We start from the raw sequence: 23,074 nt of genomic DNA, 5'->3' as shown, positions 1-23,074 counted from the left end.
GGATAAAAGGCCCCTGGCTAGCTCAGCATCACTCCTGCCTGTGCACAATCCCTGCGGCTGGACGGACGGACGGACGGCAGGTGGGAGGCAGGCCCAGCTGAGTTGGTGACAGGTGCTGCCCAGGGCCTGACCTGGCCGTGACCTCGCTGGTTGGCATTAGAGTGAGAGATGTGATCAGTGCTCAGCATTCGTGAGACATTCCTGGAGCCGGGGGCCACTTTCCCCCCTTGCTGGAACACTCGAGGCCTGTTCACCCCAGCTGGGCACGAGGCACAGTCAACACAAACGACACCAGCTACACCTCGCCCTCGCCGGGGGGGTCACAGCCCGGCTCCACCTGCTGCAGACAGATGGGGAAGGTGATTTGTGGGGCTCATTCCCTTCTCCAGGGCGCGGTAAGAAAAAGCGGGCGTGGCCTCCCTAAAAAGAAGTGTGGCCAAGTCAAACCCTCCCCACGGGCCACTCCCCTTACTTACATTTTTCCAAGCATTCAGCTGAATGACTTGTATGTTAGATTAACCAAAGCAAAGGAGAAAGCCTGGCCCTGTGGTGCCAGCGTGACCCTTCCCCTGGGGGGCAGGCCCATGCCATGCCACACAGCCTCCCCTGCGCAACACAAACACACACATGGACCCGCTATGCCCAGCGCCCCCCAGACTCCCTCCACAAATGTACAGCACCCTGCACAACACCATCTTTGCCCAGTGCCCGCCTGTCCACAGCCCCACCGCAACTGCCCAGAACCGCACCCAGAACCCCCACTCTCTAGTGCCCCAACACACACATCTTCCCCACCCCCCTCACAGCCCAGTACCCCACCAGGTCCCCCAGAAACCCACTCGCCCACCCCCTACCTCCGGCCACACTCACAGGCCCTTCTGGGAGGCGACTGTGTTTGCCAGGCTGAACCGGCAGCGCCCCCAGGGCTGATGCCAGGGTGGGGAATTGCTCCGGTCCCTCGGGAATGATGCGATCAGCCAGGCCAGGGCCTGTCCCAGCCAGGATCCCTCAGGACGCACCTGCCTGGAGGGGCCAAGTCAAGCCCCCCAAGTTGCCCCACCCACCCCCAAACTGGCCAAGACTGGCCAGGCTTCTGCACTAGTCCCAGACAGCTCACCTCCGGGGAGACAGGCAAGGCCCCACAGGTGGTGGGAAGCAGAGACTGCCTGGAGCTGGAGGTGCACTAGGGTGTGGCCGGGGGCAGATAGGAGCCAGCAGGTGGGACCAGGGGGCGGAGAGGAGCCCTCGGCCAGGCTGGCAGGGTCTCGGGCACAGTGCACGTGGAGCAGGCTAGGTCCCCTTCTGAGCATGGGCCCGGCTCACTGGCACCATTGTAAACGGGTACTGGCTCCACTGTGGCAGTATGTGCTGAACTCAACACACCGCCCCTCCCAACTGCATAGACAAGGAACGAGTCAAAGCTGCCTCGGGCAATTTGGCCATGCACCCTTTCCCCAGGAGCCCTGGCACTCGGGCTTGCTGCAGTGAACAGTGGGGGAGGCTGGTACCCCTGGCAGCAGGACAGTGGGTTTCATCTTCCTGCCGTACTGACACCAGTGGAACCTGTGTGTTTGGGATTTGGAATTGTTTCCAGGTGTGAGCCCTGCTCCTTAAGGGCTTTGCTGAGGTTGGAGATTGAATGGAGCTCGGCTCTGCATGGCCAGTCACCTGGGCAGTGCGACTGATGCTGCATGTGCAGCTCTCTGCAACATGCTACAGCGCAGAGGCGTTTGCACCCCTGCACGGATCCAAGTCAGGGGACTGTCTCCTCAGCTCTCCCGATTCACCCCACTTGACATGAGCTGCAGCCCCCCGGGGGCTCTGGGCTGCATCCGGACCCTGCATGCAACTTTCACACTGGTACAGTCCGGCCTCCTGCTTCTGCTGCAGCCACTGCACTGCCTCCCCGTTGTCTGTGAGCCAACACTCACTGCTCTAGGCGGGGGCAAGCTGCTGCTAGTGGGGCTCCAGGAGCTGTGAATCAGGAGCATTTGGATGCATTTATTTTTCGTCTGGCCTCTCTAAAGCCCCCCCTCTCCCCTCACTAATTGCTGTCACAGTGCAGCTCTGGAAGACAGGAGTGTGCAGTGTTTGAAGGCTCAGCAAGGGGAACGTGCAGCTGGGGAGTCTAGAAACAGCACCGCTGCATTTCCGTGGCATCTTGGCTAAGGTCACGCTGCACCACGTTGCCCACTCAGTCCCCCTCCAGTGCCTCTCTTGATGACTGTGAGCCCTCCCATGCCCCTCCTTAGGCCTCTGTTGCTTCTTTGGGCTGCACATAGGTGGCCTTGTCGTATTTGAAATAAAGAAAAATCTGCTGGAATTTTGCATGAGTTCTCAGCCTCTGCAGCTCCTCTGCTTCTGCTGGCCAAGGTCCATGGGGTGGTGACTGCAGCTGAGCCCAGCAGTCACTTGAACTGGGGAGGGATGTGAGACCAAGATCCCAACAAACTGGTTTGGGGTTTCACGGCAACTAGTCTGGCCAAGCACGGCTGAAAGAGGCCTGATAACCATCCGGTCGGGTAGAAAGCCCTAGCTGTGTTTAATCCAGGTCTCAGACTGAGCTAAATGTTTGGATGTGTCTGTACAGGGCTCATTCCCGGCTCCATTGCAAGGCAGACCCCTATCTGGGGACAGCCGCAGTGTATCCTGGTCCCCATACCCTTGGCTCAGCACCCTCCCTACCCCAGCTGCGGGCTGCCGAAATTGCTCTGTGTCTCTTCTGACATCGCTAATCTACCTGGTACGCCAGGGCTCCAGCAGAATCAGTCAGCCAAGCCCTGAGTTCCTAAGGGAAGGCAAAGCAAGAGCACACGGTGAGGGTGGCAACATGCACAGAAAGGAGCCGTAGAGGGACGGAGCCAGTGCTCCTTGGCTGTAGTGCATCTGGGAAGAGCCTGAAGGGAAGCGATGTCTGAGGGAATAGAGTTCCGGGTGGGGAGCCGCAGGGATGCCATGCAAAGGTGCTTGTGTTCTCTCCACCCCTGGAGCACCCTCTGGCCAGTGTCTGTCAAGCTAGTGGAGGTCACTGGAGAGCAGATTCTAACAGGCTGATCCATCCTGGGATTTGCCTAACGCGGGGACTGGCCATTTCTTTGCGTGTTGGAGACACATGGCCCACTAGGTGTGAACCACCAGCGAGCTAGGCCATGCCCGCAATGCCAGGGGAGCGGCAGCTCCGCTCACTCCTCATCCGGCCTGGCTGGCAGTGACTCAGCTGGAGCCGCGGGACTGACAGTGTTGTTGAGATTAGGAGCAAGGAGCTCTGGCGTCTTTCTGGTTCAACCAGACCGTCAAGAATTTGGGCAACCTTGAATGTCAACACAGACTATAAGAACAGGAGCTGTCCTGGTGCTGGGACTTAGACCCACTGGAATCAACCCGTTTGGATGCTGCAAGGACTTCGGAGCCAAGACGCGAACAGGTATCAACATCATTCCTTCTGCAGCGAGGGCTCAGTGGAGGTTTAAGCCAGGATCTGGGGAGCCCAGCTGACTCATGCTTTTAGGGCTCATATTGCTGGGTCATAGATAATTCACTCATCTAGCTGTGCAGTGCAGTCAGGACCCGAAGGCTAGACTAGGGGCTTGTCTTATTGGTCATTGTCTGTCCATAGTTGCGCAGAATGATTGGGTCAAGACGCGCTGCGTGGGCAACTCAGGGCAGGGGGGAATCGCAGCACAGGGAGGAAGAGTGGATAAGCAGCCATGTGGCTCCCAGGGGCTGCAGCAACTGCCCAGGCTTCAGCAGCGACTTGTTCACTGCTATAATACTGGTTTGCACATTTCAAGAGGCAGCGTTAGCCAGCAAGAGGCCAGCAGGTGCATAGGTGATGCTGACCCTGCTTTACAGCTGGGGTAATGAGGCCCAGCGAGGCCATGTGACTTGCTCAAGTCATCAGTGAGTCCGGTAGAGCCAAGGATAGAAGCGGAAAGAAGGAATTTCCTTCTGGGGCCAACGGCCCATGTCTGGTGACTGGCAGCTCTCTCTGGGCTCAGAGACCAAAGTGATTGTCAGCAGGGGCCGGGGAGGGTGAGATCTGGAGATAGACACGTATCGGGGAATGTTGTGGGGCAATATGGATGGATAGTCCCAGAGATCCTGTGCTCCCCTCCGTCCTTTCTGCGAGGAAACACAGGGTGTCTGGCAGGTCTATCCTGATTTGCTTCCTGCCTGCAAACAAGGTGTGGAAAAGTCCCATGTGTTTGTCAGGCTGGTAGGGCATGGAACGAGGCAAAGCCCTCTGACATTGCTGGCAGGCAGGGGGCTTTCTTCTCGTGGGAAAGACGCTTTCTCTGGAAGCACTACGAAGCGTTGTGAGTACAAGCTACAATTATTATTAAGACTGGGCTGCTGCTTCAGAGGGTTCCTTATGGGGCAGTAATTCTATAGGGGACATGATTTTCCAGTTTAGGTTTTTTCCAGTCCTGGCTAGAGTCATTGACTCCACTCTAGTGGGTCTCTTCCTAGCAAGGCAGGACCGGGCGCATGCTGGTGTCCATATTATCAGACGTGTGCAGTAGCTTAGCCACGCCTTGCGTGGAGCAGGAGGTGAGCTTTGCCAAGTGACAGGTTTGAAAAGGCTGCAGGCTACAGGAATCTTGGCATGACCGATGCTGCTTTCTGCCAAAAGGGAAGTGGACACTCACAATCTAGGGGTCAAATCTTGGGGAACAGCTCCCACTGACATCAAACCAAGAGCCAAGTCAATGGCAAAACTCGCACTGATGTCAGTGGGGCTGGGACATCAGCCTCTGGGGTTTGCATGTGCGTGGTTACTATTCCTTCAAACATTTAAAATCCTACTTGAGGTGCCCCAAAGCAGGATGTCCCCCACCAGAGTGGGAAACCACACCAGTAGGTACCTAATCCTGGTATCACCGGTTGTAGTGCTCTCTACCTGAAGTATTTCTGGTGCTCCTCTTCCCACATACACAGGCACCATGGCCCAGCTCCTCAGCACCTAACACATTGATTTTCATGGAAGTCAGCAGCCTAAATGCCTTTGAGGATCCGACCAAAGCCCATTGCATCCCATGGACCAGCTGCACAGTTATTAGCGGGCATTAAGTTGCTCTGAGAGGTGACAGCTCCTGATCCCCCTATGTCCAGTGGCTTGTCCCATCCCCTCTTGCACACTTGATAGGGATCTAGTTTGCTTGATGCAAGCTGGGAAGGGGAGATGCTCTGTGTGTGACACAGTTAGCAGAAGGGAAGGCCGCCCCCAGGATTTTCCCCAGTCCCCTCTCTTTCCTTTAGCTTGCACATCTTTTGGCCCAGGGTTCACGGGGCTGGAATTGTTTGGTGTGAATTAACTGACTTTGAGTTTAGCCCTTTGCTCTGTCTATGAGTCGCTTTCCCCGGCTCCAGATTTGTGTCCATACATTTATCAGGCACAAGTGTTGGCTGAGCAGCTGATGTGACTCCACTGAACCCACAGCTGGTCCCACATCTATACGGGAGCAAAAAGACGCACAGCTTGGCCCTGCCTGGCCCAGGTCAGCTGACTTGGGCTCACAGGACTAAAAACTGAGCTCTGGGACCCTCCCCTGTCATGGGGTCCCAAAGCCCAGGCTCCAGCCAGGCCTGAACATCTACACAGCAGTTTTACAGCCCTGAAGCCTGAGCCTGAGTCAGCTGACCTGGGCCAGTGGTGATGGTTTAGTTGCTGTGTAGATGTACCCTTAGGGCCATGTCAGTGGCTATTAGCCAGGCTGGGCAGAGATGGTGTCCCTAGCCCCCGTTTGCCAGGAGCTGGGAAGGGTGACAGGGGATGGGTCACTTGATGATTCCCTGTTCTGTTCATTCCCTGTGGGGCACCTGGCATTGGCCACTGTTGGGAGACAGGACACTGGGCTGGCTGGACCCTTGGTCTGACCCAGTCTGGCCGCTCTTATGATCCTTTGAAGTGCTGGGAGACGGACCTGAGGGACATTGTGGACAGTGTGATAGAGACGCTGCTCAAAGCACAAGCGTGTTTGCAAGCACTGCTGAGGTGTCAGGGTTCCTAAGGAATGGGACAGGACTAATATGGAGAATATTCTAATGTCTTTTCCATGCAGTGGCACAGCCCCATGGCCACCCATGGCTCACAGGAGAGTGAAGAACTGGAGGGGTCCAGAGAAGGGTCTGGAGACTCTCCTCTGAAGAGAGATTGAACCAACTGAGGTCGTTGCCTTAGAGAGCACACGAGTAAGAGGGGAAGGGTTGTAGAATGATGGAAATATAAGGCTGGAGAAACCTCCAGAGGTCAGCTTGGCTCTGCCTCATGCTGAGGCAGGATTAGATGCACCTAGACCACCTTTGAGAGGTGGTTGTCTAACCTGTTCCAGAAAAACCTTCCTGGGGCTTCCATGACTTCCCTGGATAATCTGGTCCAGTGCGTCCCTCTCCTTTGAGTTTGAAGTTTTTCCTACTATCGAACCTAACCTGCAACCTACACTGATTCGTTCTTCTCCTGCCCTCAGTGGACGTGCCAAAGAATTGACCACTGTCCCTTTAAATGTCTATAAAATAACAAATGAGCTAGAGAAGGGGGATCAGAGGCAACTGTTCTCCCTCTCCTGTAGCACATGAACAAGGGGACAGCCTGTGACATTAAAAGGTAGGAAACTCAAAACTGATAGAAGGAAATGCCTGTCACACAGTGTGAGAGGAGACTGTGGAACTCACTGCCACAGAGAGCCATTGAGGCCAAGAATTTTGCAAGAATCACAAAGGGATTGGACGTTTCATGGATAACAAGAATATCCAGGATTAGCAGACAATGGTGGCAGGGCTATTAAACCCCTGCTTCAGGGCTTCAGCTGATTCTATTAGAGACTAGGATGAGCCCCACCAAAACTGTAGGTTCTTTGGAGCAGGGACCGTCGCTTTGTTCTGTGTTTGTCCTGGGGTGCCCCAGGAAGGTTTCACATGGTACGAACCCCGTGGCATCACCCCCTCCCCCGCAGGGCTCCCCTCCTGCCTGCTTCCACGCGTGGGCACTCAGTGCAACTCCCCATACGTGAAGCCGGTCTGGAGGCGGTGGCTGAGTGAGACCTGCAGGTGGAGCAGAGCGGACGGGGCTGCTGTAGGTGGGGTGAAGCTGGGCAGGCCCCTGGCAGGGAGCCCTGAGGCAGGGGTGTGATGGAGTAGGGGCTGTCTGTGTGGGGAACGGGAAAGCAGGGGATGTCTGTAGGTGAGGGACAGGTAGTCAGGTTGTAATCCGAGCCGGCAGGGGGGAGGGGGAGCTGCTGGGCGGAGGAGGAGGAGAAGAAAAAAAGGATTCGGCCGGCCGGGAACAAGGCAGGACAGTTTGGGTTTGGGGCTGTGGGGAGGAATTCAGGGGATCCTAGCTGGGATCCAAGCACCCTGAACCCCCAGAAGAACTCAGTGGAGGGGTCCTGACTGTGCCTGCAAGCTCTGCTGTAACCTGTGTTCCTGTTGTCCAATAAACCTTCTGTTTTACTGGCTGGATAAAAGTCACTGTGGGGTCCAGGAAGAGGGGTGCAGGGCCGGACTCCCCCAGACTCCGTGACAAGGAGTCAGGCCCCCAACAGGGTTGAGAAGCAGCCCTGGTGGACCCAGCGCCAGCTCCGTCACACCAAGGGGACGGGAGGGCCCAAACTGAGTGAGTGGCATTACAAGCTGGTGCGTGGAGAGCTCAGCTCAGGTTTGGGGGGTGGCCCAGTCCGGGAGGGGCTTCAGGGCCAAATCTGAGTGGGCACTGGGGCAGCGAGGGCTGCTTCACCTCGCCACTGTCCCGGCGCCAACTCCTGTTCCAGGCTCCCCCACCAGGGGCCTGCCCGTAACATGCATGTGGGCGTCACTGGTTTGTACAGCACCTGGTACACGGGGATTCTGGTACAGGCCTGGGCTCCTAGATGCTATGGTAACACAGATAATACATTCTAATAGGGAGGGGCAGAATACCCCCCATCGGCCACCTGCCTCTGCAGCATCAGGTGCTGTCCCGCTAGAGTGACTGTGCAAGTTGGCCCTGGATCTGATCCAGCCTGGCCGCTCCCAGGGATTGTGTCACGGGACTGTTCACTCCTGGAGTGTGAGCACTCATCTTGGGCACATGACGTCAGCTTGGTTTTAGGCAGGAGAGTGATTAATAACTAGTAAACAGTGAGCAATGAACCTCCAACACCTGCACAATTCTCCGCCCGGCCTGTGTGGATTCTGTGATCATGCAAAAAGCAGCTGCTTCCTCAACAGCTCGTGTGAGAAAAAAACCCTTTGCAATCCGGGAAAAATCGATCAGCCGGGCCTTTCTCTTGGTTTCCCCGTTGCGTCACTGTGTGGGGAAAGGACGGGATTTCACTGGCAGGCCGCAGGAACAGCATTTTCGGGTCACAGGCAGGGCGAAAAACGGCTCTGTTGCAAGTACCCGTAGCAGGGGGAAGCACAAGAGATAAAGCTTTCCTGCCATCTCATCAGCATAGGCCAGCCCCGTTACATCACAGCGGCTCCTCTCCAGCCGGCGAGCCATAAAAATGTGGGGTTGTGTCTTGGGTTTACCCCGGGTGTGCACTTGGAGTGACGGGTCTCGTCAGGAGCTGAGGTACTGGCTAGGGTTGGAGTTGTGGGGTTGTGTCTTGGGTTTACCCCGGGTGTGCACTTGGAGTGACGGGTCTCGTCAGGAGCTGAGGTACTGGCTAGGGTTGGAGTTGTGGGGTTGTGTCTTGGGTTTACCCCGGGTGTGCACTTGGAGTGACGGGTCTCGTCAGGAGCTGAGGTACTGGCTAGGGTTGGAGTTGTGGGGTTGTGTCTTGGGTTTACCCCGGGTGTGCACTTGGAGTGACGGGTCTCGTCAGGAGCTGAGGTACTGGCTAGGGTTGGAGTTGTGGGGTTGTGTCTTGGGTTTACCCCGGGTGTGCACTTGGAGTGACGGGTCTCGTCAGGAGCTGAGGTACTGGCTAGGGTTGGAGTCCCGGGTCCCCGGGCTGGCTTCACTGTCCCAGACTTGCCAAGTAGCAACTTGGGGAGAGAGGAAAGTGGTTTCCCATGGACGTGGCTCTTGCGGCAAAGGACTAGCCCAAAGTCATGCTGTAGAGCTGAGCTGGGGACCCAGCCCTGTGCTGCAAGTGCCAGGCTTGGAGCTTTCCCATGGGAGGCTGTGGGATGGGTGCTGGGAGAGCTGGGCTGGGCTGTCACATGCTGCTAGCCTCGTGCCTTTGTCTCCCTGCTGCAGGTGGTGAAGAGGATCCCAGCTCCGGTCCTAGAGGATGGTTTGGACATTTGTCTTTGTTCTGCTGGGCTCCAGCTGTCGGGCAGAGGGAACCAATGCCGGGCTGAAAGGCAGAATAACACAGAAGGGCCTGGAGTACGGTTTGTGGCTCTGCATAGTTATTACCCTGTTTGTTTTTCACTGGAACTGTGGCTTGTGCTCTCAGCCTGGAGACATCCCCAGGGCCCTGCTCTCCCTCTGAGCCGGACATGGGCTGGCCCTGTCCCCTGGGATCCATGCTCTGGGAGCAGCCTCAGCACTCCCTGCAGCATGTGCTATATAATAGAGGGGCACGACCTGGCTCAGCCAGCCTGGGGAACGTTCCCAAAGCGGTCCTTCCCCTGCGTGCTGTGGGGCAGTGTGGAGGGAGGATGTGAGCCTGTCACCACCCTCCTGTTCCCACAGCCCACAGCTGTTCCCTGCAGTGCCCTGCCACGGCCCCCGGCTGCTCTCTGCGGTGCCCTGCCTTGGCCCCCAGCTGCTCTCTGCAATGCCCTGCCATGGCCCCTGGCTGCTCTCTGCAGTGCCCTGCCACAGCCCCTGGCTGCTCCCCGCAGTGCCCTGCCATGGCCCCCAGCGGCTCCCTGCAGTGCCCTGCCATGGCCCCCGGCTGCTCTCTGCAATGCCCTGCCACGGCCCCCAGCTGCTGTCCGCAGTGCCCTGCCACGGCCCTCTCTGCAATGCCCTGCCACAGCCCCCGGCTGCTCCCCGCAGTGCCCTGCCACGGCCCCGGGCTGCTCTCTGCAGTGCCCTGCCATGGCCCCCAGCTGCTCTCTGCAATGCCCTGCCATGGCCCCGGGGTTCTCCATGGGCCCTGCTGTGACCCCAGCCTGCTCTCTGATTCAAGGTCAGCAGTTCGGCCTGGAAGCGGTAAAGTCACTGCTGAAGAAGGAGTACATCCCGGATCTGAATGGCTCATACAACAGCCCTCTCATTGGGGACGTGGCCTATTCCGTGTCCAGGTAAGAGCGCGGCTCCTTCTCCCTGGTTCTGGGGCCAGGAACACACTCATTGCCCCCCCCCCCCCGGGTCCCAGGCCCTCTGCACCAGACACCTCGGGCTCGTAACGGGGACTCCTGGGTCCTTTGCTGAGAGTCGCTTGGGGCTGGGCATGGGTGACGTGAGCTGGTTGGAATGAGAGAATGCCTTCCCCCCATGGCCTGCCACTCCCCTGGGGCCCCAACCCCGCGGGAGACAGGCGGGATCTCATCGGAGGGGGTGTTCCCTCCCTTCCGTGCCACGGGACTGCCGTTCTCAGCTGCGGGGTCGGGGCTGCCTGGCACCATGGTATGAGGTCGGGTGGCCCAGTGGTGCAGGCACCAGCTGGGTTCAATCCCTGCTCCACCCCGGGCTCCCTGTGTGCCCTTCGGCCACGTGCATTATGGAAGGGGACAGTGGACCCTCACTGAAACTCTGGGCGGGTTTTTGGGTTGGTCCTCTCCCACTACCAAAAGAAAGGGGGAGGGCCAATGGGAAATCAGGATCCTGAGACTGACAGTCCCCAGGGCTAATGGGCAGAGGCCATTGCTCCAGGTCAGGCTGATTGACAGTGCAGGCAGGCCAATGAGGGAGTCAGGAAGCCAGGGTCCCATGTGAGATGGAGCGGCCAAGCTGGAGGGGCAGAGCTAAGGGGAGCGCAGGAGCCTGGCTGGGCTGGGAGCAGGGCCAAAGGAGCAGCCCCGGGAGCTGAGCTGGAGGCAGGATGTGAATGGGGCTGGGGCGAGTGAGCGACTGAGGAGTCCAGTGGCCCTGGGCACCAGACCCAGTGCAGGGAGGCCCCAGACACAAGGCCTTGCAGGCTGGGCTGGGAGGGGCTGGTGACCCCAATAGGAGCGACGCTCGGGGGATGGGCCCTGTCTCCTAGTGCCTGCAGGTGTGTGGGCACCGCCAGAGCAGGGTGCGAGCCCCGGGGTCATGGCAGCGCAGCCAGGGCCTGGGCAGGGGTGTGGGCCCTGCGAGGAGCAGGCTGAGAATGTCCCTGCGCCCCCGAGATGGCTGAGTGTGGTGCCCCAGGCCCACGGAGCCCCATTTTTTTAAATTAGTTGCTGTTTAAAAAATTTTATTTACTTGAACTCAGTGCAGTGAGCAGTGGGGCAGGGAAGTGTCTGGTGCAGAGACAGTGCCCCAGAGTGGAGACACCCTAGCCCCTGTCCTATATGACCACGACAAGACGGGGGGCCCAGCTCCCCAGGAATCCTGGGCCCAGCTATGTCGGGGTTACAAGGACTCTGCCATGCGGCAGCAAGGAGGGGGAGCCCTAGAGGTCAGGCAGGCCCATGTGTAAAGGGAGTGGGAGCGGGAGCGGGGACTCAGATCCTTTCGCTAGCCCATTTCACCGGGATAGTGTGTAAACCAGGAAAGTTCCCCACAATAGTGGGACTATTCCCCCGTTCACAGGTAGATGGTGAGGTGCCCAGATGCTGCAGCGATGGGTGTTTTAGCTGCTAGATTGTCCCTGCCGGCCATCTCTGTAACAGTCTTACCTCCAGCTCAGTGACTCTGGCCGCAGGACGGTGCTGGGGCTCTGAGCCATGAGCTGCTTTACAGAACCTTAACCTTTACCTCCAAGGTCAGTCAAATGTTCTGCCCTCTGGGTAGTGCCCACTGGCACTCAACTGCTCTGACTCCAAACTGCACCCGGGTGGCCAGGGCAGGTGTTCGATGCACCGAGCTGTTTTAGGTGCATTAGAAATTAGGCGCCTGAGTGTTTTTCTTGAACTTCCTCCACTAACAAATCCTCTCAACGCTTCCCATTCCCTCGCACCTTGTCCACTCAGGTCGATCCCCCACGTTCCCTCTGTGAGTGTCTCTCACCTCCTCTTAGCCACAAGCTCATCACCCCTGTATAGGTGATACCAGCTGAACCTGCTTCCTTGTCTCACACCCCACCCAGAGAGCTCTGCCCTGACTCACTCTAACACACACACACACCTATAGATCTGACCTGCTTTCTCTCTCTCTCCCACACTCCCAGGATGCAGCAGCTGCAATAAATGTCCCTTTCCCCACGGTGCTAAAACCAGTGCTGCTCCCCGAATGTTCGCAATGGAGGAGAATGGGGGGACATTTAGATAAGCTCAGGGCCTGATTATCCAGGATTCAGCACTCAATGTGCTGAGTTCTCCTGAAAATCGTGGCCAAACACCCCCTTACCCCCAGCATATGCACACCTACCCACATGCACACACATGGTCACACGCACATCCATATGCAGATGTGTGTATGCACACACACACACACATGCACACTCGCAGGTGTTGTCAGTTTCTCTAGAACCCAGTGGCCAGAGAGGCTGTGCAGAGAGCAGCCCCAGGAGTCCATCCCCCAGCCACACACGCTGTGGACTGTGGCACGGAGGTTCCCGAGGTCCCTGTGATAGCTGTTCCTGGGGCGTTTGGGGGAGCGTTTGGCCTTAGGGCAGTCGGGCTGATGGCTGTCTTTCTGCTGCTTCACAGGATCCAGATTCAAGAGCTGCAGCTGAATGAGTCTGTCGTAAGCTTCTCTGAGGGGACAGGCGTGAGGCTCGTGGTCAGCAGTGCCCGCGTCCAGCTCCATGGTGTCTGGCAAGTGAAAGTCCTATTCATGTAAGGGCTACTCTGCTGCTGGTGCTGTGACGTGAGGCCATTGGGAGCCCTCCATAGCCCCAGGGACAACAGGGACCCCACCCCCACACTCTCCTCAGCTCCCCAAACTCCCACCCAGGGCCAGAGCCATCCCAGATGCCACGTGCTACTCTCCACCGTAACCAGAGCTGGGTCACCTCCACTGGGCGGGGGCTCTGGGGCGTGCACCTGCAGATGTGACTTGCCCAGCCTGACTGTGGCCTCGTGGGAGGGGCAGGGGGGCTAGCATTGGCACTAGAGATGCTGACACAGGGTCTGGCCAGGGGCCAATTTTGCTCTGGGGAGCAGTCGGACGGGGCCCTGCTTTGTGGCTGCTGTCTCCAGTGCCGCCCTGCGGTACAACCCCAAGAGGGTAACGTTGAGCCCCCTTCCTGCTTGTGCTGAGAGCTCTGATCCCCCGCCTGGAGGGCAGAGCTCCTGCAACAGTTACCAGCTCCTTAGCCCCCTCACAGGGCCTGGCATTGGTTGGGGGCCCCAAGGGCTGCAGGGCCCTCATTTCCTCGCTCGGTCATGGGTCTAAAAAGATGTGAGTCCCTTTGCTAAAGGGACCAAGGGAAGGGAGCACCAAATGCCTTCTCCTTTGCGGACATATTGCTCCCCGGGGCCATCGGTGACGCAGCCTAGGGGGTGTTCCTGCAAGCTGAACCTTGGTGCAAGAGCATAGCTGGAAGGGAGGGAAAGGAGCAAGAGGGAACCTCCCCTGCCATGCCCTGGCTCCCCTCCATGGCTGCACAGGTACAGGGAGGGAGAGAGGGGCAGATTGGGGGACACGGCTCTGGGGCAATAGAACAGAAGACAGGGAAAGGAGGTGACGACTCCGTGCTGGGGTAGTGGCACATTCTGGGCAAGAGGTGCTGAGTGCAGCTCCTAGGGGGGCAGCTGCCCTCGCAGAAACCACGGGCACAGCTGGCAGCCTTGTGGGCAGCTAAGCAGAGAGGCCAAGGCCTGGATGGGTCATGGGGGCACTGCTCCCCCAACCCCTGGAGGAAGTCCCTGCAACGCAGGGCAGTGTGGGAAGCTCTCCCCCTCTGCAGGTACAGCTCTGACTCCGCTCTCCAGTGCTGTCTCCCTGGGGCTTTCACCTCTGCCTCTGGGCCCGTAGCTTGGGCAGCCCGAGCTCCGCTAGCCGCCAGGTGCTAAACTGCCCCGTGCTTTCCTCCCTTCCCAGACCCGACAGCGGGTCCTTTGACCTGAGCGTGAGTGACCTGTCCCTCTCCACCGAGCTGGGGGTGAGCAGGGATGACAGTGGCCGTCCCCAGGTGTGGAGCACCAACTGCCGCTCCAGCATCGGGAGGCTGGATGTGAAGTTCCATGGTGGAGCCAGGTGAGTTCTGGCTTCCTGAGGCCCTACTACATCCCTTATCCCCCCGAGCTGGGCTCAGCTAGGCTGCGTGTACTGTCAGCCCCCTTAAAGGGAGCCACACTCAGTGGGATGGGGGGGCTACGTTCTGCTCATCACACCCTCTCTATCCCACAGAGCCCAGCCTGCTCACTGTCTACCCCAGTGTGGAAAGCACCATGCTGAGGCTTGGACCGCAGGGCTGGCTGGGAGATGGGGGCAGGTTCAGAGCAGTCTTTTCAGAGCGGGAGCTGTGTTACCGAAATATTGGGTCTGCCTAGCTGCGCGCCAATAACAGCCTGACAGGAATAAGGAAAAGATGCTTTATTCTAAAGAAGAAAGAAGACCCTGTACCTTGGTACAAAAGACTCTACTTAATACAAAAATTAAGAATCTTTTATACACACTCACACAGGCTTCGGTCGTGCTAGCATTTGATTGGTGGTTAACAAACCCTGCACTTCTGCAATCTGCTCAGCAAAAACCAGCTAAGAACCAGCTTCAACTGCCTCAAAACTGATAAGGGGAGACAGTTGAAAAGTTCAGGGTACTGTGTCCATGAGGCTTCTGCTTCTCCCTACTGGCTGCTTGTAAGGGGGCTACCAGTGACTTTCACAGTTGGGATCAGGTCATGTCCATGGTTTTAGTCCTCTAGGTCGGGGTATCGGAATCACTCTGCAGTACGGGGCCAACCTACATTTTTACTTATGGTCTGTGGCCAGGCCGATGACATATGGGGCAAGTCCCTCCATCCCCACAGATCTCCCACTGGCCAATAGCAGAGTTGCACAAAGAGGGAGGTTACAATATGGCCCTTGTGCACTAACTGAGACAGAAACGGGCGAAGTCACTCTTGTCTTCAGCCTCAGACCTTGGGAAACGCGAGTCAGGTCTCTGCAGGGCCGGCACGCAGCCTGCCTGTTTGCCTGGCCACTGCCACATGCAGTTACCCAGTCTGAAATTGTGCAAACCAGGCAGACAGTGACACCCCTAGATCACTGAAAATCGCAGTCATGGTGAGCCAGCACCATAGGCGTGAATGTCAGTATCCCCTGGAGATGAATGGGAGCAGGTCACATCCCCTAGAGCTGTGGTTTCAGGCTGTCTGCAGACTCAGGAAGACGCCACTGCAATCGCTTGCTCTTGATAGTGAATGAAGGGCAGTGGAGCTTCGTCCCAAGGCTTTGAAGAGGTTGACTGTTCAAAGTGGGATTTGCCATTGCTCTGAGTGCTGCCCTACACAGCCCTGGGAGTGTTACGGAGCTGGGCCAGCGCTGAGTGCTTCGGGAGGCCCCGCCCATAGCTCTGCACTAAGGACTGACTGTTCTCCTTCTCTCTCCCCACAGCTGGCTTTACAATCTGTTCACGGGGGCTCTCCAGGCACCCCTGCGGTATGAAGTCAATAGGCAGGTGAGTGTTCATCCTGCTGAGAGCAGCTTCCCGGCCCTGTTTGCCAGGACTCGGGAGGTAGCAGGAGGATGAGATCGACAAATGCTAAACAAGTGTCTTCCTTCCCGGCCTCTCCCGCCAAGCACTAAACTCATTCGCTCATTGCTACTAGAGGAGCTGCTGAGTGCAAGGTCCTTGTGGAGTGAGACCTCCAAACACAGGTTATCAGCAGGGCTTGTTCCTACACCTTCAGCACAGCGGCGCAGACCTTTCTCGCTTGAGCTAAAGGAGTAACTCCCCTTGCTGGCAGCATGGTAGGCTGGTTTCCACTATTGGATCAGGCCACTAGAGGGAGATGTTGGCCAGCGTGTTACACTTAGCCATATTGTACCAGCGCAGGTCACTTCAGGCCTCCTGCCTAACGTACCTGGCACATGGGGCGAAATATCAGCCCACTACCATCCCTGCCCCTGTGTGTCATGCTGGACACCTCTTTGTCCTGGGGCAGTGGAGAGCAGCTCCTGGGTGGGGATTGTATCAGTGTTCCTATTTGAAACCCAGCTGAGAAACCCAGGGCCATTCTGTCCAGAGGAGCATTCTAAACCTGAGGAAGTGACAAGGAAAGGAAGGAAGGAAATTAAACAGGAGGTGATTATAACGTATCCACACACCCTCCCCATTCACCTTATGGCTAATCCTGCTTTTCTGTCAAAACAGCTCCTCCATGGCCCCACAAGAGCCCCCTGGCCTGTTCCTTCCTCTGGGAAAGGGTTTCTGAATCTGTAACATTCTCTTTTTCCATCCAGCTCTGTCCTGAGCTTGGGAAAGGGATCAGTGATCTGCAGCAAGTCCTGAAGACCATGCAAGGTAGGAACTGGGAGCCATGGAGACCTGTGGCAACAGGGGGGGTAGATGGGATGAGTCATCCGAAAGCCTGAGAATTGGGTCAAATATCAGAGAATTCTTAGGTAGGAATTCAGGGTATGAGGCAGCAGGACAGGAGTGGGCAGCTCAGGCTGAATCTGGGCCGAAACCTAGACTGAATCCAGGATGCGAATTCAACTCAGCTGGTGATTAAGAAGAAATGAAAAAAGATAGGCTGGTCCTCCAGCTTTTTCCAGGAGACATCGGGGTTGACTCAGATGAGGTGTCTGGGCATTATTGACCTGGGAGGGGATATGAGGACTCACCACTTTGGATTGTGCTATGGTGTTCCTCTGTCTCCGGCTTCTCTGCAGTCTCAGCCCAGATCGACCCCTTTGCTGCAATTGACTACTCCTTGGTGAACAAGCCAGTGATTGCCAGGGAGCATGGAGACATGGACCTGAAGGTAAAGCAGCTGAGCTGGGCACCAGGCACCCTTTGGGGAGGAGGTAGACTTCCCAGGACATTGTGGACGTCTTCTGGCCCAGATCTGCTGGGAGCAGGACACCTGTCAAGCAGGAAAGCAACTGCCTGGGCTGAGAGCAGCCATAACGTTTGTAAAGGGAAAATCAGCTCTTCAGGGGCAAAGTGGGAAAATCTAAATCTGTGGCTCTTCTGCTGGCATGTGCTGCCTACGCAGAGTGCAATCTCGCCGGCTGGGCCCTGCATGTCTCTCTAGGCGTAGTGGGAGCAGAGCTGCCAGTGCGACTTGCCCCTCCCTGGACTCACACCTACCCCTGACCCCAGCTAGGTTCGGTCACTCCCCATTAGGGCTGATTGCCTGTCTCTGGAGTGATGGAGCCTGCAGTTTCCTGCTTTTCTCAGGCCCCCTGTGACACCTCAGGCCAGAGGGACCTTAGATCATCTGCTCTCCCCTCCTATCTAGCCAGGCCAGAGTGCCCCCGTCCCCTTGCATTGAGCCTAATGACTTGTGCTGGGCTAAAGCAGATTTGCAGACTGCTCTGGACATGCTGCCAGAGCCAGGCGCATGTGGCAAATCCACGTTACTGCCCAGCAGTTGCTGTGATTGTCTCCTGCGCGGCCCACTCGGGCCTGACCCAGCAGTCGCCCCATCCCCGGGGAGTGACACGTAACATGTCCTATCTCTGTCCCTCCAGGGTGAGTTCTATGGCGTGGGCAAGCACGGGGAGAGCCCCTTCTCCCCCGCCCCCTTCTTACTGCCCGATGAGGGTGACCACATGCTGCTTCTCGGCCTCTCTGAGTTCTCGGCCAACTCGGCTGCATTCGTCTACTTCACGGCGGGGTCCTTGCGGAAAAACTTCAGGGATGACATGGTACGGCGCCAGGGCAGCCAGCGATGTGGGATGAGGGCCCTCTCTGCTTTCTGGGCGGGAGCAGTGGGGAGTCCCCTCCTCTCCCTGATTGGGCTAAGCAGCTCCCAGTGCATCTCCCCCTTCCTCCATGACTGTGTGGTGAACGCTCCCCCTGCTCTTTCAGCCCCAGAATAGGGTGACACTCAGGAGCCCATGGGCCCTGTCCAGCTCCCCTAGGAGACCAGACCTTTCCTGAGAGCTGCATCCAGTCGCTGCAGGAGATTTTCCCACGTGATTTCAGTGCTCGCTGGAGGGGAGACTGTTTATCTATGGAGCAGGTGCAGCATCAAAGCCAACATGCCCCAGCTGTGCCCAGCGTTGCCACCCATCCAGGTTTTCCCAGGATCGTCCCCGTTTGAGGTCACTGATCTGGGAGAGCTGTACAGATGCGCGGTGCAGGGTGCCAGCTGGCAGGTTTCTGGGCTCAGGATCATCCCGGATGTCCTGGGTTTTTGCATCTCAGAGGTGGTGGCCCAAGGGAAGTTGAGGGTAGAGCAGCTCCAGGCAGAAGGCTGCCCCGCCTATTGGCAGCTTCCCCTGCCTGTCCCAGGTGGCAGTTGCTCAGGCACTGGCACATGCTCCCCCAGCAACTCGGTGTCTCGTGTGTTTGTGTTGCAGTGTCTCGTGTGTTTGTGTTGCAGATCCCGAAGCGCTCCCCCATCCGGCTGAACACCGGGAGCGTGGGGGTCTTCTTCCCAGAGGTGAGGCAGCTGGGGCAGCCCGTGTGCCCTCACCGCTGCGCCTGGCACAGGGGCAAATGCATCCCCACTGGCTGAATCTGGGTTAAACCCCGACCCTATGGAGGGCTGGGCTCCCAGGCTGGCTCACTCATAGCGGACAGGCTGTGCTTATCCTGACTCCTCCTCAGCCCTCTGGGAGTTCAGCGCCCCGCATGCAAAGGGAGAGGGGAAGGAGGTCACGTGCCCATGGACAAGGGTTGGGGTCATGCAGTCCCAGGGGGTGCGGGTTAGGGTTCAGGATCATGTACACACGGGGTGCGTGTCCCCCTGTGTATGTATGGGGGGCGGGGCGAGGTTGCACCGCCCAGTGGAGGATGGTATCCCATGCCCTGGAAGGCAGATGTCTCTCTGGCTCGGGGCTGGGCACTGGCTGTTTCTGTCCATCTCACGGGCTGCTCTCTTGCTCTCCCTGGCTCAGCTGAGGAAGCTCTACCCCGACATGCCCATGGAGCTGCACCTGTCTGCCCGCAAGCAGCCGCTGCTGACCTGCCGCCCGGACAGCCTGGCCCTGGCCCTCTTCGGCACAGCAGAGGCCTTCGTCGTCCTGCCAAACGCCACCCTGGCCTCAGCCTTCCTGCTGGACCTGGTAAGTGCTGGGCAGGGCCCTGGGCATCCTGGATCCCTCTCTCCCAGGGGCCCAGGCATATTGGTGCAGGGCTGGTGGCCCCAGCTCTCCAGCTTGAGGGACCTGGAGTGTTGGGGGAGGACTGGGGCCCTGTGCTGTGGAGCTGGGATTCGGGAGTGGGGGGATATTGTGGAGCCTCCAAGGCCATATTTTAGCTGCTCTTGCTGATAACAAGAATCCAAGAAACGTCTCGCTTTGTTGGCAGGATGCCAGCCTGGCGGGGCAGCTGCATCTCGACTCAGCCAAGGTCGGGGGCTCCGTGGCTCTGACTGAGTGAGTCTGGGGCTTGTCTGGAGCCTCCCCTTCCCTCCCCTCCCCTTCCCCCAACCACAGGGATTATGGCCCAGCCAGGGGCCCACACCCACGAGAGGTTCTATCCCCTGGAGTTTATAGCCCAGCCCCGCCCCCTCTCTGGGATTTACATCCCACCCAGACACCCCCAACTCCAGGGGCTTATGTCTCATCCCTGGGGGTCCCATCCCAGCTGGGAGCCCCAATTCCCCCCCGCTCATCCCAAGACCAATAGCAACCCAGCAAGAAACCGAACTCAGAGCCCTCCCGGCTGCGCTGCGTCTCCTGAGCTCAGCCGCCCCCTCGGCCCGGCCTGGCTGAGCTGCGACCACGCTCAGCCCTGACCTTTGTCTCTGTGTCTCCAACAGCTTCAGCCTGTCTGTGGTGCGGTCCCACATCGGCTCAGTCCAGGTGAGCCGTGCCAGCAGCAGGGGCTGGGTGGGCAGCAGGGAAGGGTAGGACGAGGAGATTTCCAGGGGCACATTGTGCACAGCCCTTCCTCAGGCAAAGCTGCCACTGAACCGCAAGGGGAGATTGGCCTGAGGATCACCCTGCGCTGTGCACGGCCCCCCCGTCCCCGGGGAGCCAGGCTCTGTCCCGCGCCGTGCACGGCCCCGCCGTCCCCGGGGGAGCCAGGCTCTGTCCCGCGCCGTGCACGGCCCCGCCGTCCCCGGGGGAGCCAGGCTCTGTCCCACGCCGTGCCAGTTCTCACCAGCTGGCTTGTGTTCTGCAGGTGAAAACTCTGGAGACTGTGCTGAAGCTTGCGCTGCGGATGGTTGCATTGCCGATGGCGAACAGTGAGTTCTGCCGCATTTCCCCACCCTATGTCCCTGCTCTTGGGGTAGCAGTGCCCCTCCCAGCTGCCCTTGGGCTCTGGGTCCTCCCCCTTAACCAGCGCTCCTTTTGTCTCCCCAGAGAAGCTGAAGAAAGGATTCCCCCTGCCCAGCATCTATAATCTCAGCCTGGTGAATCCCCATGTCAAAATCAACCAGGTAGGGCTCAGCCATGGTCTTGGCTCCACGTCCTATCCAGTGCCTGCACTGGGAACCCCCAAGCCTGTGGCCAGGGTACCTTTTCAGACTGGGTGGGGGCATCTTTGACCGTAATTCCAGGGGCTACCTGAAAACTTGTATTTTTTGGCAGACAACTTAGCAATTACCTGACGGAGCACTGTTTCTAATTCCTATTGTCACGCACTCACAGGTCGTGCCCACTCTTTGCCCCGTGCGGTCTGTGGGGGGTGCCCCCTTCAGTGCGACAGCCCTTCTCGCGGGGCCACTGTCTCTCGGGGTCAGGCCCCTCCACCTCCTGGAGCCGCACCTCTCTGAGCCTTAGCATGTCTGTCTCTCGCCGTGAGCCCCCTCAGGGAGTCCATGCACTCTGGACCCCCCGGGCCTCCACTCCGAAGGGGATGATGTCCCCTGTTCTCTAGACTGGAGTGACTCTCAGCCAGGAAATTCCCCGGCCTCAGGCCTGGCCTCCCTCAGCTCCGCACATCCCAGGCGGGCCCTGCCTGCTCCCCATCTCCAGCCCAGCACGCGCCCTGCTTCCTAGCTGGGCATCTGATATCGTGGGCCCCAAGCCCCTACTCTGTCCATTGTCTTCTCTCCAGGTAAACAGGGTCATAAACAGGAAGGCCTGGGTCTCGTCTCCTCTCAGCTCTCCTCTGGCCCCTCTGGCTGGAACCGGCTGGTCAGGTCACCAGGGTCCTCTCTTCGCAGCCCATTGTCCTCCCACTGGCCAGCACCAGCTGCGACTCCTGAGCTGGGTCTCCTGGTCACCAGGTCACCGGTTGCTGGGGTCTCCATCCTCCAGGCCCTCAGCTGGGGTCCCAAGTTCCCTCTCCGGTCCTCTGTAACATCAAACTCCCTCTCCCCTCACCTCGTTAAACCCATAACACCCGGGGACACTGAGTCCCACCCCCTGCATGCATCCCCCTGGAAAACACAAAAAACCCCCCACTCCATCACACTTATATAAAAGAAAGAAAAATAAATAAATATTAGCCTCACTCACCTCTAATGCCAACATGTTCTGATATCTTGTGGCGAGTCACTTAAGGGGCACTGGTTAGATTTAAAATTTTAATGTAAATTCTTACTCTGTTACTAATTCTGCAGGGCGAGCGACCCTGTCAGGACTCCTGGGTTCCACCTCAGCTCTGGGAGGGATGTGGGGTCTAGTCAGTTACAGCAGAGGGAAGATACATCTGGGGTCTATACAAGAACATCAAAATGGCCAGACTGGGTCAGACCAAAGGTCCACCTAGCCCAGTGTCCGGTCTGCCGATAGTGGCCAGTGCCAGGTGCCCCACAGGGAGTGAACAGAACAGGGAATCACCAAGTGATCCATCCCCTGTCACCCATTTCCAGCTTCTGGCCAAGAGAGGCTAGGGGCGCCATCCCTGCCCGGCTCATAGCCATTGATGGACCTGTCCTCCATGAACTTATCTAGTTCTTTTTTGAACCTGTTATAGTCTTGGCCTTCACAACATCCTCTGGCAAAGAATTCCACCAGTTGACAGTGAAGAAATACTTTTGTTTGTTTTAAATCTGCAGCCTATTAATGTCATTTGGTGACCCCTAGTTCTTGTGTTATGAGGAGTAAATGACACTTCCTTAGTCAATTTCTCCACACCAGTCATGATTTTATAGACCTCTAGCATATCCCCCCCTTAGTCGTCTCTTTTCCAAGCTGAAAAGTCCCAGGTTTATTAATCTCTCCTCAGACGGAAGCTGGTCCATACCCTAATTGTTTCTGTTGCTCTTCTCTGAACCTTTTCAAAATCCAATATATCTTTTTTGAGATGGGGCGAGCATATCTGCAGGCACTGGTCAAGATGTGCGTGTCCCTCTCGCCATTTATTCCTACCTTTTTGTCCCTATGTTTTATCCTGCATGCCTGGCAATGCTTTCAGGATCATCTAATGATTCTTAAGTTAATGTAATGACAAGTCTTTTGTTATCTTAATCAATCGGCCTCTGTTTATAAACAAACTCCCTGCTGCAAAGGCAGAAGCTGGGAGCAGCACGGAACTCATCACATGGCAGTTAGGCGCTCCATCTGGGGCTAGAATGTGTGCTGTGAGCAGACTTCAGGTACGAAACTTGCAGGGGGGGGTGGTAGAGTTCCTCTGCCCCCGCTAAATGGTGCCTCTGGTCTTGGGTCCTGCAGGGAGCTCGCTCACAGCTACCCCATCAGCGACTCCTGCTGGGGGACTCTGCACCCCACATGGCCAGCACTCCTACGCCAGCCTTGAAACAGCCCCCCAGCTGCCGTCATTAAACACAGACGGCCTCTCATCCTGCTGTTTTGTCTTCACAGGGATTTGTGTTGGTAGCCACAGATGTGCAGTACAAGGCTTGAGCTGCCATGGCTGGGTAGCCCCCTCGGAGAGAGAGCCACTGCCCCACAGGAGAACGTGCACAGCCCATGGCTCCCCTCACCCCCTGCATCCTGCTGCTGCCTACCCTGGAGCCAGCCTGGAGCCCAGGGCCAGAGGGGGGATTTTGTGTTACTTTAAGTAAAACTGATTTTTTTATGCACTCAATCGTGTCACATTAAAGCCTCCTCTCTGCCCCTCCCCCTCCAG

The 23,074-nt window shown here is 57.7% G+C and overlaps 1 protein-coding gene across 2 annotated transcripts; it reads left to right on the top strand.

The window, feature by feature from the left end:
* Positions 1 to 8,751: 8,751 nt before the first annotated feature.
* LOC116816830 (bactericidal permeability-increasing protein-like) lies at positions 8,752 to 23,032 on the top strand. Of its 2 annotated transcripts, none has more exons than XM_032766391.2 (16): positions 8,752 to 8,812; positions 9,182 to 9,318; positions 10,065 to 10,179; positions 12,673 to 12,801; positions 14,009 to 14,164; positions 15,526 to 15,589; positions 16,375 to 16,435; positions 16,807 to 16,898; positions 17,611 to 17,787; positions 18,468 to 18,527; positions 18,985 to 19,152; positions 19,397 to 19,464; positions 19,851 to 19,893; positions 20,216 to 20,279; positions 20,398 to 20,474; positions 22,807 to 23,032. In XM_032766391.2, the coding sequence occupies exons 2-16, from the start codon at positions 9,216 to 9,218 to the stop codon at positions 22,846 to 22,848; spliced, it is 1,419 nt and encodes a 472-aa protein (XP_032622282.1). In that variant the 5' UTR covers positions 8,752 to 8,812; positions 9,182 to 9,215; the 3' UTR covers positions 22,849 to 23,032. The 2 variants fall into 2 exon arrangements, with proteins under 2 accessions (XP_032622282.1, XP_032622280.1); XM_032766389.1 differs by lacking the exon at positions 8,752 to 8,812 and adding an exon at positions 8,833 to 8,899.
* The last annotated feature ends 42 nt before the right edge of the window (positions 23,033 to 23,074 follow it).

The sequence above is a fragment of the Chelonoidis abingdonii genome, chromosome 14 (genome assembly GCF_003597395.2).
Source record: "Chelonoidis abingdonii isolate Lonesome George chromosome 14, CheloAbing_2.0, whole genome shotgun sequence".
Classification (NCBI taxonomy): Eukaryota; Metazoa; Chordata; order Testudines; family Testudinidae; genus Chelonoidis; species Chelonoidis abingdonii.
Note: the sequence above shows the minus strand (reverse complement) of the source record. Positions and strands in the feature narration are given on the sequence as shown.

What these genes read in the sequence shown, in the direction of transcription:
- LOC116816830 (XM_032766391.2), top strand. Translation starts at nt 9,216, where the DNA reads ATGGTTTGGACATTTGTCTTTGTTCTGCTGGGCTCCAGCTGTCGGGCA. An exon ending in AAGTTCCATGGTGGAGCCAG is followed by an intron (nt 14,165 to 15,525) that starts GTGAGTTCTGGC and finishes CTCTCCCCACAG; the next exon opens with CTGGCTTTACAATCTGTTCA. An exon ending in CCCACATCGGCTCAGTCCAG is followed by an intron (nt 19,894 to 20,215) that starts GTGAGCCGTGCC and finishes TGTGTTCTGCAG; the next exon opens with GTGAAAACTCTGGAGACTGT.